At 42.8% G+C, this 16553-nt stretch overlaps 2 protein-coding genes across 3 annotated transcripts; one reads left to right on the forward strand and one right to left on the reverse strand.

Annotated features, from left to right (window-relative positions):
- Window positions 1-1190: 1190 nt before the first annotated feature.
- On the reverse strand, window positions 1191-4422 carry LOC111233289 (collagen alpha-1(X) chain-like). The gene is made up of 5 exons (XM_022761065.1): window positions 4348-4422; window positions 3197-3644; window positions 3027-3107; window positions 2663-2743; window positions 1191-2110 (listed from the first exon to the last, which is right to left on the reverse strand). Exons 1-5 carry the CDS (start codon window positions 4420-4422, stop codon window positions 1191-1193), a joined length of 1605 nt encoding a protein of 534 aa, XP_022616786.1.
- Window positions 4423-8410: 3988 nt separating this feature from the next.
- Window positions 8411-15975, forward strand: proc (protein C, inactivator of coagulation factors Va and VIIIa). 2 transcript variants are annotated; one of them, XM_022761052.1, is made up of 10 exons: window positions 8411-8510; window positions 8845-8882; window positions 9023-9106; window positions 9841-9998; window positions 10661-10685; window positions 11622-11732; window positions 12392-12532; window positions 13453-13571; window positions 13833-13950; window positions 15206-15975. In XM_022761052.1, the coding sequence occupies exons 3-10, from the start codon at window positions 9037-9039 to the stop codon at window positions 15790-15792; spliced, it is 1329 nt and encodes a 442-aa protein (XP_022616773.1). In that variant the 5' UTR covers window positions 8411-8510; window positions 8845-8882; window positions 9023-9036; the 3' UTR covers window positions 15793-15975. The 2 variants fall into 2 exon arrangements, with proteins under 2 accessions (XP_022616773.1, XP_022616774.1); XM_022761053.1 differs by lacking the exon at window positions 8411-8510 and adding an exon at window positions 8617-8667.
- The last annotated feature ends 578 nt before the right edge of the window (window positions 15976-16553 follow it).

Consider the following 16553-nt stretch of genomic DNA (forward strand, 5'->3'; position numbering starts at 1 on the left):
GCCTCTTGGGACTGTAAAGCTGTTTCTAGCAGTGCTAATTTAAATATGTATTAATCAAAACTTCACCAACCCTGACTCTGAGAAAAGGAAATATTCATATATTGCCTGATCTGCCATCCATTCATCCATCCACACTGGAAACAGCAGAAAGTGCATGTTTGTCAAACTCTACTTCAGACACTGTCGCTTTTGTCTGAAATAAAATGACTAAAATAAAATGTCAGTGGACTCATGGTAGAAGCAGCCGCTTTGGTTGCAATTTAATAGTCTTTTTTTTTATGCATCAACATTTTTGAAGGCAAAGTGATAAAGGCTCTAAGACTAAGATGCAGCAAACTGAGTTAAAAATAGGATAAAAATAAATTTACTCTGTGGATGCAAAGTGCTTTTGAAACATTTACCATTAGAGCAGATCTGAACCTCTACAGCCAACTGAAAAAGTCTGCGGCCAGCTCAGCAATCTAAATATTTATTATAGTAAGTGCATGATCAAATGCAGATGTCAGGCTGGTGCGTATAAGTCATTTGATAGTTCAACATAGTGTTGAATCATGAGTGAATTTATCTCCGCACTTAAAGGGGGGGTATTTTCCTCCTCAATTTATCACTGTATCATATATATTTTTTGTTAGTTTCTTCTGACTTGTAGTTTTTCCAAGTTGTTTGGTTTCCAGAACATCAGTACTGCTGATTTGAGTTTATTAACACACATACAAAAAAAAAACATAAAACGAAATAAAAATATGTTTCAAATAGAAGCGATATAGTTTCAAGAGTGTTTTAAGAAATTAGTGTTTGTATTTTAAGATGAAAATTAAGCAGGTGTATTTACCATGTTCACAGTCTTAATTTAGCTTTAGTTTAGACTAAATGTAATGTCAATGTCAGAACCATATTCCATGGCAATCCATCCAATAGTTATTTCACACAAAACCGCAAATGTTGATCCAATATTTGTTGATATTTCAGTCTGGACCAAAGTGGAGAGCCCATCAACAGACTTGACACTGAGTCACAGGTCACTAGCATGGCTTTTTTTTTTTTTTTCCTTTTTCCTCCATCTGAAAAATGGACGATTCTGCTTTTCTCGAATACCCCTCCTTTAAAAGTTGCAGTCATAAATACACACAGTGTTTGATTGGATGCAGGTGGATGCTTCATCTATATCTTTGCAACTGACTGGAAGCCTACTATGGTAGAAGAGTATTAGTGCCTTGTGGACCATCCCAGCCAAAGTCTTCCCACTTAAACGTCTTTGGTTGCAGGTGATGTCGGCCCAAGGGAATTTCGCAAGAGTCAGGGTGCAGCAGATACCCAGAGAACGTGCTGCTGCTCTCAGTGTCGGTGTGAAGGCCGTTAGTCTCAGAATTCTTCACCTGCAGCCACACCTGGTCTCCCATAGTGAGGTGGAGGACGATAGTCTGGCTGGTGGTGGCTTGGTCGTTTCCTTCTGTTGTTCTGATTACAGGGTAGAGGTTACGGAACAGGCCAACTTTAAGCATCCTGAAGGCGACCGCAAGGTTGTAGGAGAAGACGTAGGTGCCGTTGACAGGAGCTGTGTAGATGCCAGCGAGGGGGTTGAAGTGCCCTTGCTGGTTGGTAATTACAATTGGGAAAGCTATGGGCCAGTTGCTAGTAGGAAACGACTGGTTGATGAGTGCGGTGAATGCTGATTGGATGGCTGGGGAGCAGGGACCAGGTGGTCCAATGAGACCAATAATGCCCTGGTTGCCTTTTGGCCCAATGGGGCCCTGTAAACCTTGGCCACCAATGTCACCTTTGTCCCCTTTAGCCCCCTTTTCTCCTGGTCTCCCCTCAGCGCCGCCCATCCCATCTGTGCACTCACATACCCCCCGCTCACCTTGATCACCCTTCTTGCCATTTATCCCGGGGACACCAGGTGTACCCATGTCACCTTTATCACCCATAAGACCTTTGGGTCCCACATCTCCCTTGACCCCAGGTAAGCCGCGGGCTCCAGCTGGTCCAGGGAGGCCTTGTACACCTGGTGGACCCTGGACACTCTCACAGGAGGCAGGGCATGTCCCGGTTTCTCCCTGGGGGCCCTGTGCACCCTCAGGCCCTATCAATCCTCGGTCCCCTTTCTCCCCTGGAAACACAAAAACACACATCAAGAGTATCTGCATTACATTGAAGCATCAAGTTAAATGGTTTAATATGAAACCTCTCAGCACCTTAACCCTTTCCACTCCAAATGAGACCATCTGCCATTTTCAGAAAGTTGCTGATGATGGCATAAACTTATCAAATGGCTAAAGTGTATAGTATTGCAGAGTTCTTTCATTTCTATATCATCAAAGTTGCAGCTGAGAATTTTCTGATCAAGTATTTTCTGTTCTCCAGCCTAACCAAACCTTAACCATAATGGTGCATGGATGGTTCATCAAAACGCTAGACTTGGACTTTGATAAGTAAGGCCACTGTTCACATTTCTTACCATGAAAAGTTGGTCTTTTTACCATGACCAAAGTCTTTCCCTGACCATAACCAAGTACCAAAACCTTAACCATAGCAATGTTAGATCATAAAATGTATGTTTGTAACAAATGATGCCATCCTTATGTAAGTGGAGTCATGGTGTCCATGTTACTCTAACAACCCTTTATATAGAGTGATCTTTTACGTAGTGATCTCAACAGACCTTTCAAGCCTCGCTCGCCCTTTGTCCCGGTGAAACCGACGGGGCCGGTCTGCCCTTTCTCCCCCAGGTCTCCCTTCTGACCTGTAACAACAGACAAACACAGAAATTATGAAAAGCAAGAGGCAACCTGTATTAAGACACACTAAAGTAAACCAACAGGTCAAGTCCATTGACCTGTTATGATGATGCATTGATGCACAAACTGAACAAATTGAGACTTTGTTGGTGTCTGAAGTTTGATTTTCGACTGTAGTCTCCAGGCAGGTTGACGTAAAAAAATAAAAATAAAAATAAAAAATTACATAGAAGCATGGGCAGCCTGTTATGTTTGTTGTCATTACCAGTGCAGTGATGAGTAACTCACCCTTCATCCCCTGAGGGCCTGTGAATCCTGCTCGACCTTTGAACCCCATCATTCCTCTTCTCCCAGGACTCCCAGGTTCACCTGATCAAAGATTACAGTCTGGTCAGTTTTTGTTTTCTATTCTTTTACATTTTAACATTCAAGCTTGTGATTTAAAGTGGTCTGCGTGCCTGGAGGACCCCGGTCTCCACGATCTCCTTTGGGTCCCATGGTGCCTTTACAGTGCGAACAGATGCAGAAAAATGGAATCTGGTCCATAGGCGGTGGTACCGCTGCGTTCAGCAGCATGTCGCAGATCGATGTATCAGGCATGAGTGGCGTCATCTGGTTGGTTTCGTCCAGCATCCGGAGCTTGTGGGGGCCATCGGTCATGTTGCCGCTGGGTGGCCATGGTTGTGCAGGGGGCATCGGCAGGGGGCCGCTGCGAGAGACAGGTGACCAGTTAGAAGTTTCCTCCGATGACTCAGAAGGCCCCCCCTCATCTGAGCCAGACCAGTGGAAGGTGTTGGGGTCCGAGGTGGAGCCGTCCTCTTCACTGGACTCCATTTTGGCAGGGTTTCGTCGCAGCATGGCTGAGCAGAGGGAGGACAGGACGAGGAGTCCCAGCAGCCTCAACATCTGGAGGAAGAAGAGGATGATGGGAGTGTAAGAGAATTACACTGGGAAAATCTGCATCAGTCTGTTTGTGCTTATTTCCATAAAGTTTTTTAACTTAAGTGAAATGAATTCAATCTGTTTCTAACAGAAATAAGTTTTTCTCAGGAATTATCCAGAATCAAGTGTCTGTGCTGAAGTGTGGCACTGACTCCATTTCAAGTGTCTCATACCCAAGACCAGATGAGATTTAATACCCCTCCATTTACTGTACATTTAGCCACAGTCTTTGTTGCCCAAATCATAAATCTGATTGCAAGCCTCTTTGTTTTCCTGGCTTCATGCAAATCAGGGTCGGCCCCCCTCCGGTCCAGAGGGAAGAGGTAATGCTACTGAAGCTGTTCTGCTCCTAAAGGTGGATAAAGAATCATGTAGAAAGGACTATGTAGTTTTTGGGGGCCAATACACAGCGTACGCATCATCCACTCATGTAATAGATACGACAAATATCAAATCATTTTCTAAATTGAACCTCATTTTATCATTAAGAAGCTAAGAAACATTAAGACAAGATGTTTTAAAGGAGCTGTGGATTGACGTGTCTAACGTCTTAATGAAAAAATATTTTATTGGGTTTAAAAAACTAAACAGGATAAAATTCCAGCCGACCTAAACTGCTCGCAGACAGGAAAACAACATCCTTACAGGCGTTTTAGGAAAAACTCACCACTCCGTCCGAGTCGCGCAGCATCGTCTGGAAAGGGATTTGTGGGAAGATGAGCAGGATCGAGGAAGCTTTCATCCATTTATAAGCCTCGCCCAAAACAAAACTTCATTCAGGGTCCGTCTCACCTGCCAGGCCAGCAGACAAAGGCTGAGGACCGGGGGGGAGGAGTGGGAGGGAGGGGAGGTGCGTCTTCATTGTCTTGCTTAGGAAGAACTGGGCCCTCTGCCTGCGATGTGACCTTCCTCACCATGAAACAGCAAAAATATATTCAGAGCAGAAAGAAGAGACGCCTCTCTATTTATCTCTCCATCATTCTCCACCCTCCTTTTTCTCGCATCCTTTCATAAAACAAGATTCCCTCTTCAGTCTTTCCACAGCTCGTCTTTACTCACGGTTCCTGTAAAACCTGTGGAGTACTTTGTCTGATGCAGTTCATCGTTTGTTTCGATCAGTTTGGTTTTTCAGAGTCCAGGATTTTGCGTCAGTGCTGTTGATTCACAGCCTCTGAAATCTTAAATCAGCAATAAGAAAACCTTGTTCCAGATATTGCAAGTCATATCACTCAACACAATATAGTCCCATCGGTAAGGATAATTTTGAAAGTTGTTTATGAGAAGGGCTTATAATCTATTTCCTCATTTAAAGCTGGATATATTAGGGCACGAAATTTAAAAATCCGCCCTGCAGCAGTCACCCCCTCTTTTCAATAACTGCTATTTCTTCTATCCTCAAGAGACTGTCATTACATCCATGATGTTATTGATGTTATTCAAATATTTTCAATAAAACAAGAAAAGGCAAAATGAGCCAAATATAAGGAATTAGAAAATAAATTAAATGACTCCTCATATGAAAAGATACACAATGAAAACAAAAACAGCAGAAAGTAAAGTAACATGTTTTATCAACTTTTTGAACAAAAATCGAAATTGATTGATTTTGTTCTTTAAGATATAAAAGAAGGACAAAAATAATAATAAAAGAAAGAAAGCAGTACTAATGATTTCATATACACATATACTTACACCCAAGTGCTTAATGGGAAAAATGATGTGTCCTCGGATACAAATCTAAAACTGTTTCACAATCAGTTTATTAAAGGCATCCATCGCCTCCATCTCCAACACTGCACTGATCCAACAATCAGCAAGTAGGATGTTGGAAGAATTTTCAGGTTTTATTTTTCATAGAAACCTGCCTCGTTCTGTCTTTTTGGTGACACCAACCTCCACGACATTGTTTGGAAATAGATTTGTGTTGGAAACAAGTTGAAAGAACAGGGAACAACAGTGTTTCCAAAAATGATTCGGTGAGGGAGGGAGTTCTTTGTGTGCATTCTGTAAACAACCAGCTCAGTTGGTACAAGAAGCTGCTCAACAATACTGTAATCTAATCCTTCACAATAAGCAGCCTACTTTTATTTTCTAGCACATTTAACAGCAGAGGACAATCCACTCTGTAACAGCACCTCATGGGATTATCTGGATACAAAACAAATTACAAACATGAGAAAAAACAAGCGCACACAGGACAACACTTGTTGGCTGAAATTTAAAACTGGACTCTTACAAGACCTAAACTCTGACAAACCAGTGTAACATGATACTCATCCACCTGATCCTGTCAAACATAAAGTTTACACTTTGTCACTTCAATTTCTGATGCTTCCTGCACTTTTACTTCAGTAAAGTCTTGAATCCAGACAGCTCTACTGCTGAAGTATTTGAGGACTTTCCTGTCTTCGCCTCCATCTCTCCATCTCCTTTTTCTCTCAGGTTCTTGTCTTTTCTTTGTGACTTCTGGTGTCGATATGCAATAAGAAGCCCAGACTGTAAACAGATCAGACGGCTCACTGTTGCTGCTGTGACTGACGATGCTCCTCAGTCGCCATTTTCAGGCAGCAACTCATGTACTGAGAAATTAAAAGTGGGTAAAGACGAGACAAAACAGGTTATCAGTTCAATTCTAATTCAGAGACGTCACTACATCTGGCTGTTGTTCGCCAAGAAATAGCTCCAAGAAGTAAAACCATACATTGTTGGGGTATCTGGTAGTACCCCTTAACATATAACTTCAAAGACCCCTGGTTGAATTCTTACATTTACGGCATATATGACAATTTTGCTAATTAATTAATCGTAAAAGTCCAATGTGAAGATTTTCACAGTAAACTGAAGGTCTTTGAATTTTGGACCATTGGTCAGACAAAACAAGACATTTGAAGATGTCACCTTGGATTCTGAGAACAAACAATCTGAGAACTACAATTATTCTAAAATGAAATGACAACATTTTAATTGTTGGGTTCATGGGTCACAGGCAAAGAAATTCTGAGAGATTGGGGTGTTTTTGTTTTAGTGCTTTGTAATTGCGTAATGTTATCAACCTTGATTAAGGTACATTTTCTGTATCAGGACATTTTATTTGTTTGTTCGTTTGTTTTTTGCAAGTTGTAAGAGAAGAAGTTTATCGTAAACATAAATGATCCACTGTTATTGCCTCGAAGCATTGACTGTGCATTGGCATCTGTATCAGTCAAACTTCGCTCTGCAGAGAAAAAGACAAAAAGAGGAAATCCCATCAATAGAAAACAGTTGATGGAAGTAAAGGGGGCAAACGGGAAACTGGTCTGAACACAAAGCAGCAGGCGGCGAGCCAGTTCTCAGACCAGCTCACCATCACAAGAGAGTCATGCTTGGGAAGACCGCGCCCTCCCTCGCCACCTTCCAAATCACTGTTAGTCACCTCATTGCAGAGTCACCCGTGGAACCAGAGACAGCTCCTTTATGTCCACAGGCCAGCTTTTATTCTGAAAAAATCAAAACACTTGAGGACACAAAAGTAAATTGAGCCAAGGGAACAAGGCTGAGGCACAAAAGAAGACAAGGAGATGAATAGTTAACCTTAATATGTGTCCTGGTTTCCATAGCCGCCGGTGCTCAGCGACACCCCGGAGGCCGGCCCAGGTTTCACACCTGTACCTGCTCGATCTCTGGGAATTCACAGCAGGAGAACAACAAGACCGGCATCCCTGCTTGACTGAAGTTCACTGAACTCACTGCCATGTTGATGAAACCAGTTTGTGACATGGAGCATGATCCTGCAGGAAGGAGCCATTAGAAGATGGTGAACTGTGGCCATGAAGGGATGAACATGATCAGCAACAATACTCAGAGAGACTGAGACATTCAGACCATGATTGATTGATTGATTGATTATTTGGTATTAAAAAGAAAACATCCCCCACACCATCACACCACAACCACCAGCCTGGACTGTTGACACAAGGAAGGTTGGTCCATGGATTCAAACTCTTGCTCTACCATCTGCTGCCTGAGCACAGATCCAGATCCATCAGACCAGGTCTTCACCTGTCCAGTGTTGGTGAGACTCAGGTTTCTGTTCTTGGTGACAGGAAGTGGAACCTGCTGTTGTGGGTTGGACGTGTTGTTCGCTCTGAAGCTTTTCTGTCAGCTTCAGTCAGTCTGTCCATTCTCCTCTGACCTCTCTCATCAATGTGGGGCTCCACATTAAACAAGGACTATTTATCTGTGAGTGACTGCTACCGTCTACTGAACCTATGAGCCACAGCCTGGACTGGTTCTATATGAAGGGAGGGTTTAAGCCAGTCGCCCCAAATCACATTTGATTGGATAAATTTGGACGTTAATCATTAAAAATACTGTAATGTCATCAGGTTGTATACTTCACTGTGTCTCTTTAAATATATCTGTTGTATTGTCATCCTGGAAGAGGATCCCTCCTCTGTGGCTCTTCACAAGGTTTCTACTTTATTTTGGGGGAGTTTTTTGTTTTTTCTGAATCAAGGCTCTGAGGACGGAGGGTGTCGTATGCTGTACGGGGCTGTATAAATAAAACTAACTAAAACTAACATTGAATAATGTCTAAATCAAATGTGTGTTTTTATCCGTCGCACGTCTGGTGTGAATGAGCAGAAACACTGAAAATGTAATAAAAATAGCAGCTTTTGGGGAATGGGGCTCTGATCTGTTGCAGAGGTGAGTGGGTGGAGGTTGTGTTTGTGTGTTGGCAGACAGTGTTCGGCTGCAGACTGTGGACTCTCAGTAAACACTGGTAGTTAGTTATTAACAGTAGAAACAGAGCGAACTGTCATCTCTGTCCACCGCTTCGATTCTTCACACGTAAGTACAAAAACACTCCTCCGTCTCAGAGATCCGCTCATTTTTCTGTGTCTTTGTTTCATGGTGTTATGACAGTTTTTAGGACGTTGTCTCGGCCCCCGCTCCGGGCGCTGCCGTGAGCTGAACGGGGGTCAAAGGTCGTACAGGTTCAAACAAGGTCTGTCTCCTGCTGTGTGTCAGTTCAGGGGGCCTCTGCGGATTCAGCTGAAAATGATCAATAGTGTTGAAATGTTTAACTGAGGCTGCAGAGGGATTATTGCAAACATTTAAAGCAGTGAGAAGGAAATTCTGAACGTGATGTGGTTGTGATTTTGTTCTTCTGTCTCGCCTCCAGCTCCTCCAGAATTCATCTTCTTAACCAGCTTTCATTTGGTAAGTCACACGAGCCTCTGCACCATCATTCAGCTGTGGATTATGAATATTAATGTTTGTATTACTGGAGACACTGGGTAAACATAAACACTGAGGAGATAAGAAGTTGTCTCATGTCTGTCTCGTCCCGTTGGCTGCAGGGACGCCTGACATCATGTCCCGCCTCGTGTTCTGCGTGTCCGTCATCGTCGCTCTGTGGTCAGCTTCAGTGCTCAGTGTCTCAGGTGGGTGTGCACGGACCCACCGTGCACGACCTCTGTTTGAGATATTCACAGTTCTTGTTGCAGAGTGTCAGCAGCTCTTTAAAAGCTGATTTCAGTTCCCTTAAAAACACAGTCTCAGATTTGTTTTCTATCCTGACGCAGACAGTAAAAGCAAAATGGAAATGTTCAGTACAAATGTTCCAGACCTCCATTAATTCATTCATTCATCATCATGAATTCATTCATGTGAATAAACTCATGCACTTTGTTAATAATTGTAGCTGCAGCAATGCTCTTATTTTCTGTGGTAATCATATTAATATTCTCATTGTAAAACAGTAACCAGTCTAACGGTTTATTCAAACTGCAAACAATTTATTTCAGTTAAGTGGCAAGTTCATCCAAAAACTAAACAAAGATTTTATCACTTTCCTCTTGTGTCGTCAGTAGTTTTAGTTTTGTCTCTCCAGGCTTTCAGAGATTTGTCTCTGAGATTTCTACCTCAGCACATTGGAGCTGGGCAGAACTGGAAAAAGATGCTGCTCTTAAAGTTTAGAAATCTCATTTTTCAACACTACTAACTAAATACTTTTCACCTCCACTGTACTGAGGTAAAGGCAGAACTGTAAGAGACAGAAATCTCAGAACCTGGACCCGTCAAACCAAAACTAACCGCACGAAGAGAAGAATACACTGTGTTGTTTTCTAATCTGGATGAGGTTTATGATATAACATTAATCCTCTGTCTTCTTCAGTGTTCTCTGACCCTCCGAAGGCTCACATGCTGCTCCGGTCCCGTCGGGCAAACTCCTTCCTGGAGGAGCTGAAACCCGCCTCCATGGAGCGCGAATGTCTGGAGGAAAGGTGTGACTTTGAAGAAGCCAGAGAGATTTTCGAAACCAGGGAAGCCACAGTAAGATGTTGAGTGTTTCTATGTCTCTCAAACATTTCATACACGTTCTTTTTTGTTGTCTTTGACCATTTTCCAGAGCATATCAAAGGTTTTATCTGATAGATTTCAGGTAAAAACACTCAGAGAAACCAAATCCTGCAAGGTTTGGATGGTGGGTCCAGGTGGGCGGGGCTTGGTGACTGCTTTGTTGTGACATCACAAAGTTCCAGAAGTCCTGACGGCTGGTTTTAAGGCTCAGTTTCTGAATACAGGCTGTGTGCATTTCTCTGTGGACTGAGGCTTTGATACTTTCACAGTATTAATATAGAAGCTAGAGCTGATCTATAATCACACTACACATGGACACAGACCTTTACACTGGAGGAGCTTTAATGTTCTGCTCACTGCTGGGAGGGAGGATCCGTCTCCAGCACCTTTCAAGAGTCTGAATATTATCAGCAGGAGTGTGAAGTATTTGTACTTTGTATTTAACAAAACAAATCACCAGCAGTTCACTCCTTTATTACGCAATCACAGCGAACAGCCACTTTTATTGACATCACCTACTAATTTCTCTCGACACATTCATGTTCAGGTTGTTACAGTGTCACAGTCGGACATCTCGACTCCTGAAGGAAAGTTTACCAGCTTTATCTCTGACTTGTTGCTCTGTGTGTTTGCAGCTGGAGTTCTGGACGGTTTACACAGGTAAGAAAAAGCTTCTTCCTCAGTATGAAACACTGAAGCATCTACTGTAAGATACACATCATCAGGTCTGTTTCCAGCCACCTGATTTAACATAGTTTAGCATGAAAAACATAAATGGAATCACCAGAAACGGCCTCAGTATGTTGTTGTGCTCTTGATGCTAGTGTAAAGTTTCCATATCAGTAAAGAGAAGAGAGAAGTTTTGAAGGCTGATGCTGCAGGACCTGTTTCACCACCTCGTTTTATTTCAGCAGAGTAAATGCAGCATCAGTGTCCTGCTGCCTCTCATGTTTGTCTGTCTGACCAAAAACAATAAATGTGTGGACACAGGAAACTATTTAAGTTATGCAAATAATAAGAGAACATATAGGATGTAACCTGGAACTACTCTGAGTGGCGGAGGCAGACAACTGCAAGGAGACGATTCTAGTTTTAACATCTGGATGGAAATATAACTTTAAACAAGGCTTCCATCTCTCATCTAACGTTCTTAAATCACAGGTTATTGTCAGCAGATAATTAACGGAACACAAAAGATAATAGGCAGGATGTCGCTTTAAAATGACCTCATGAATTCAGAGCTTCACGTCACTCCACAGTGGTTAGCCCTGGTGCTAATCATAGTCACGCAGATAAACAGATTCAATCAGCTGCTGTTACCAAGTGAAACCAGACAGAAACAAACAGCTGTTATAAAAGGAGCTGAAGTGTAAATACTGGGTTTTATTTGGATGGAACTGTCAGTGGTGAAGTGGCCGGGTGATGGGAGCATTGATATCTGATGTGAACGCAGCAGAAACATTTGTGACTAAACAAGTAGAATTAGTGTCAAAATGTCCAGAGACTGTGAATCTTTATCATTTATCAGCTGATTTCTTGCGGCGCCTGCAGAGCATTATGGGACACGTATTTCATGTTGTTCTGAATGTGTTTTAGATGGGAACCAGTGCAACGCCAACATGTGTGTTCATGGAACCTGTGTGGATCAGTACCAAGGCTACGCCTGCCGGTGCAACAGCGGATATGAGGGAAAATACTGCGACCACCGTGAGTCATTTGAGTTTAAATAAAGTTCTTTGTCATCAAGTAACTTTTAAACGGTAAATACCAGATGATGCTGCTAATGCACAATGTTGTGTTCTGGTGTTTTTGACCTGCTCAACTTCATCATAGTTCAAACTTTTTATACCATTATTATGATACATGTAACAAAAGAAAACAGGTTTTCAAATTATATGAAGATAATTCTAATATCATCCTTTATTTATATGTTTCAAAAACGAGTGAAAAGAAACAGTAAAAATTACAAAATAGAAAACAGATCAAGAAGTAGCATAAAAATAAAAACAAATAATAGAATAAAAATGAATTAACTCTCACTGACAAAAAATCATCTGAAACCTTTTTCCATTCATTATAAAAATCCCAACTAACAATTATTTTCATTATTGATTAATCTGCTGATCATTTTCTTGAGTGTCGATTTAATGGTTTTGACTGTAACATTTATAATTTCCCTGAGCTGAAGGTGATGTCTTCAGATGAGCAACATGTGATATTTTATTATTGAGATATGAAACAGAGAAAAGGGGAGAAGCTCAAATCTGGGAATCAAACAATAGTTACTGTAAATAATTAACGTCAATGTTAATGTAAATGTAAACATGTTGTTTAGTTGAGGTAACACTCTGTCACCTGTGGCTCAGTTCAAACAGCCACTAACTGCTCTGTGGATAACGGCGGCTGTGACCACGACTGCACAGAGAGCGAGGACGGTCTGACGAGGAGCTGCAGCTGTGTGGGCGGATACAGACTGCACAACAACTCCAGGAAGTGTCTGCCAAAAGGTGAGAAAATAAATGATGATTGGTTTATTCACCAGCTCTGTAGACGACAGCTGAGCTGCTGGATGGAGAGATTTGTTTCTAATAAGCAACATTTACTCATCTGAATGTTGAAACCACTTTCAACAAGTCTAGTTTCAACTCACCTGATTAATCCAGCACCAAGTTTATTTCTTTAGTCGGTGCTCACGTCAGATAATCCACCTGCACAAAGTCTTAAAGTGCTGAACTCATGTGCATCTCAGACAGAGGTGATTCAGTGTTTCACATAACGCAATAAGAACTGAAAAAAGAAAGAAGAACAGCATGAACACGTTAAAATTAAAAGAACAGGAAATTAAACATTAAATACTTAATTCGTGCTTTTACATTATTTACATTCTGCACACAAATAACACTAACAGTATTCTGTGTGCACCAGTTACTGAAGTCGTGCACAGGAATAAGACACTGTTGAAGCATCTACAAATATCAGATTTATTTCCATGTGTTGAAACATTTGGACTGTCACATCCTCAGTGGAGGTTGTGATGCTGCACGACGTTGTTTCATCTGCTCAGCTCTAGTTTAAAGCTGCAGTGAAATAGAAACAGTCTAGAAACAGACCATAGACAATCTGCTCCACATGAACTGCAGGGATTTAATGATGTTTCACTCTGACGTTGGACACAGAGAAACACTGATACTCTCAGCATGTGTTTATTAAACCCTGTGGTGTTGTTTGAGTCCAGACGGGACATTTGTTGCTCGTCATTCCTCATTTCCTGTCATCCCTCTGCTGTTGCTGCTCACTAAAGACATGAAGAGGGTCATAAATATCTCGTAGAATCACTGGGCTCTGGAAATATCAACACTGGAGAGGACCCCTGTATCTCTCTCTCTCTCTCTCTCTCTCTGTCTTACTTTCTCCTTTTTCCCTACAGGTTCCTCGTCCTGTGGTCAGCTGTTGATCGGCCGGTCGTCGTACACAAAACCGATGGTTGGTCTGCTGCCGTGGATGGTGGGAGGGGAGGTGGGAAAGAAGGGAGAGAGCCCCTGGCAGGTAACAAGAGTTTAACTGTCACTGCTTCTCTGAGCTGTAAACACTGTGGAAAAATCACCTGCAACACGACACAGCGGCCGAGTCCCGTCACACCGGTTCATTTAACCACCAGCTGCACACACACCGGACTCCTCACACAGACAGAACCAGTCAGGAGTCAGGATATCACCATGTCACCTCTCATTGAAAACAGCAGCTGCAGGTGTTTTCATTTCTCACACACAAACTCCACAAATTAACATGGCAGCTGTTTGTGTGCAGGTGCTGTTGCTGAACCCCAGAGGACAATTTCACTGTGGGGGCGTCCTCATCGACGAGAGCTGGGTCCTGACAGCCGCTCACTGCCTCGAAAACAACCTGAAATTCAGAGTACGGCTCGGTGAGTTCTCGCCCTGCACATACACCAACGCCCATAAACTAAAAGAGCTTGTGACATTGTTCAGAGTATCTGCAAGTCTGGAAAACTGGAATGAATTCAGTTTCAGTTTAGAAGGTATCACAAAGTCTCAAATTTGATTTACAAAAAGCATTTTCTCTCGAACGCCGTCGGCAGTAATGTTTCGTTGTGACGGTGGATCGAGCTGCAGGAAGGTTGAATTTCATTCTAAATTTAACTTGGTGAAACCTGCAGAAACCCAGATATCATCAAGAGGTTTATTTCTGTTGTTCAGTGAGTCTCATACAAACATAACACCACCTCAAGAGCTGTGTCCCAACTCCACATCCAGCCACGAAGGAGCTTGTGTTTCACCGTTTTTAACCGCTCGATCTCGGTTGAGGGCGACGGAGTATTAGGGGGCCACACTGAGGGAGAAAAATTTTGAAATCATGAGGAAAAAGTCATAATATCACAAGAACAAAGTTGTATTTTTAGTTTCCATGTTGTTTTCGAGGGAAATATCAGAAGCTTTAAAATGAGGAACGTGGAGCATCGAGTGAAGTTCTACTTTAGGTTTCACTAATAAGGAGAACCTTCATCTTTTGGCTCATCATCTTCATCATCATCATCATCATCAGGATATTGGAAAGATTGTGAAGAAACTGAGTCTGTTCTATTGTTAGACAAACAGCAGCTGTCTGTCCTTTCACCTGTTTGATTGGTTGATGTGATATTCCTAAAAATTATGTTTTTTTTCTCTCAATATTTTACATTTTTAATTCTTGTAATATTACAACTTTTTCTTGTAATACTATGACTTCATTCTCAAAATGTCTTTTTTTTCTAATACTTGCCTAATACTCCGTCGTAGTTAAAACCCTGCTGACACAATTTAATTGTGACTCCTCCCATCGGTGGAGGCTGCTGTATAAACAGTGGATGACAATACAGTAAAACACAGCTGTAATAATATAAAATATGTCTTCATGGGAGTAACAAATGTCCACATGTCTATGGAGTAGATGTAGCAGAACTAGATGGTCCAGGTTTCCTGCAGGGTATCAAACATCAGAGGTTATTATTACACTTTCATGTTATAAACCAAGTGTCAGGAAATCGCAGGTGTAACTGAGCTCAGCAGGTGAGTCATTGCCAGTCACTTCTCAGTAATCAGTGGGAGCTGAGTGGTGACAGCAGTCAGTCACTTACCACCTCAGGTGACTCATCCTGGAGAAACCGTGATCTGTGTCTTCAGGTGACTACGAGCGTCGGAGAAATGAAGGCACTGAGGTGACCCTGAAGGTCATCAAGTACTTCAAACACCCAAACTACGACAGCAGGACGGTGGACAACGACATCGCCCTACTGCGTCTGGAGACCCCCGCCCCGTACTCTGAGTACATCCTCCCCGTTTGCCTGCCAGGACGCCAGATGGCCGAACGCGTGCTCCACCTCAACGGCACTATGACCGTGGTGACCGGCTGGGGCAACACTGACCTGGATAGCAAAACATTCAGCTCGGCGCTCAACGTCATCAAGATCCCGCTGGTCAGCCGCAGCGTCTGCACCCAGCAGATGTTCAACAACGTCTCCGACAACGTCCTCTGCGCCGGGGTCCTCGGACAGAGCGTGGACGCCTGTGAGGGCGACAGCGGAGGACCGATGGTCACTCTGTACCAAGACACCTGGTTCCTGATCGGTCTGGTGTCCTGGGGCGAGGGCTGCGGCAGAAAGGACAAGGTGGGCATCTACACCAAGGTGTCCAACTACAACGACTGGATCAGCAGAGTGCGTGAAGAATGGGACGACAGTCATTTTACACCAGAACCACCAAGCATCTGAAAAACCTCCAGCCCCAAGTCGATCCAGTCCGGTTGGTTAAACCCACTTAGAGGCCTCAGTACAGCAGAAATGTAACACACGGTTAAATAAACTCATTCTGGCTTCATTTAACTTTTTTAACCACGAGTGAGTCTCAGAGTTTGAGTAAGCTGAACAATAAAAAATAATCTCACTGTCAGTTCATACCTGTGGTCCTGACTTTCATTTACTCCTCTGACAGACGCTTTTGTCCAAAGCTTCATCACTAAAGCTTCAGGGCAGCAGGAGACCTCGGTGTGAGTACGAAGCACTGCATCTGTTTAATAAGTGAAGGAGATCGGGTGAAGAAGTGCGGTGAAAGTTCATAGTAAGTGCTAGTCAGACATGTTGGGGTGTTTAGGAGAGGAGGTCTTCAACAGATTCTTGCTCTGATGGTTCTTCTGTAGCATGTTGCACCATCGGGGAACCACAGACCAGAACCGTCCGGACTCAGATTGTCGTGTGCCGGGATGGTGATGGTGAGAGTTTTATGCTGTAGTAATAAGCATTTATTGACGGATTAATCGTTCATTTATGATTTCTTTTTACAATTCCTATTTTTAATGCCTATTAAAATATGAAATTAAGGAAATGCTTTATTGCTTTTCCTGTCACATCCCTGCTCCTCCTTAGGAATGGATGCAAACTAACGCAAACTGAGGTTTCGACTTGTGTAATTACAGACAGGGCGGGAGGACCTGGGCCGACGTCTCGCCCACTGTCACCACAGTGCACAAGGACAT

Source organism: Seriola dumerili, unplaced genomic scaffold, assembly GCF_002260705.1.
Source record: "Seriola dumerili isolate Sdu_G_001 unplaced genomic scaffold, Sdu_1.0 BDQW01000383.1, whole genome shotgun sequence".
In the NCBI taxonomy this organism is placed as follows: domain Eukaryota; kingdom Metazoa; phylum Chordata; class Actinopteri; order Carangiformes; family Carangidae; genus Seriola; species Seriola dumerili.

Excerpts from the sequence above, each read along its gene's own strand:
- LOC111233289 (XM_022761065.1), bottom strand. The coding sequence starts at position 4,422 with ATGAAAGCTTCCTCGATCCTGCTCATCTTCCCACAAATCCCTTTCCAG. Across the intron at positions 3,108-3,196 it reads TGGAGACCGGGGTCCTCCAG|GTGAACCTGGGAGTCCTGGG; the intron begins GCACGCAGACCA and ends ATCTTTGATCAG. Across the intron at positions 2,111-2,662 it reads GGGCGAGCGAGGCTTGAAAG|GGGAGAAAGGGGACCGAGGA; the intron begins GTCTGTTGAGAT and ends TTGTGTTTCCAG.
- proc (XM_022761052.1), top strand. The coding sequence starts at position 9,037 with ATGTCCCGCCTCGTGTTCTGCGTGTCCGTCATCGTCGCTCTGTGGTCA. Across the intron at positions 10,686-11,621 it reads GTTCTGGACGGTTTACACAG|ATGGGAACCAGTGCAACGCC; the intron begins GTAAGAAAAAGC and ends AATGTGTTTTAG. Across the intron at positions 13,951-15,205 it reads GAAATTCAGAGTACGGCTCG|GTGACTACGAGCGTCGGAGA; the intron begins GTGAGTTCTCGC and ends CTGTGTCTTCAG.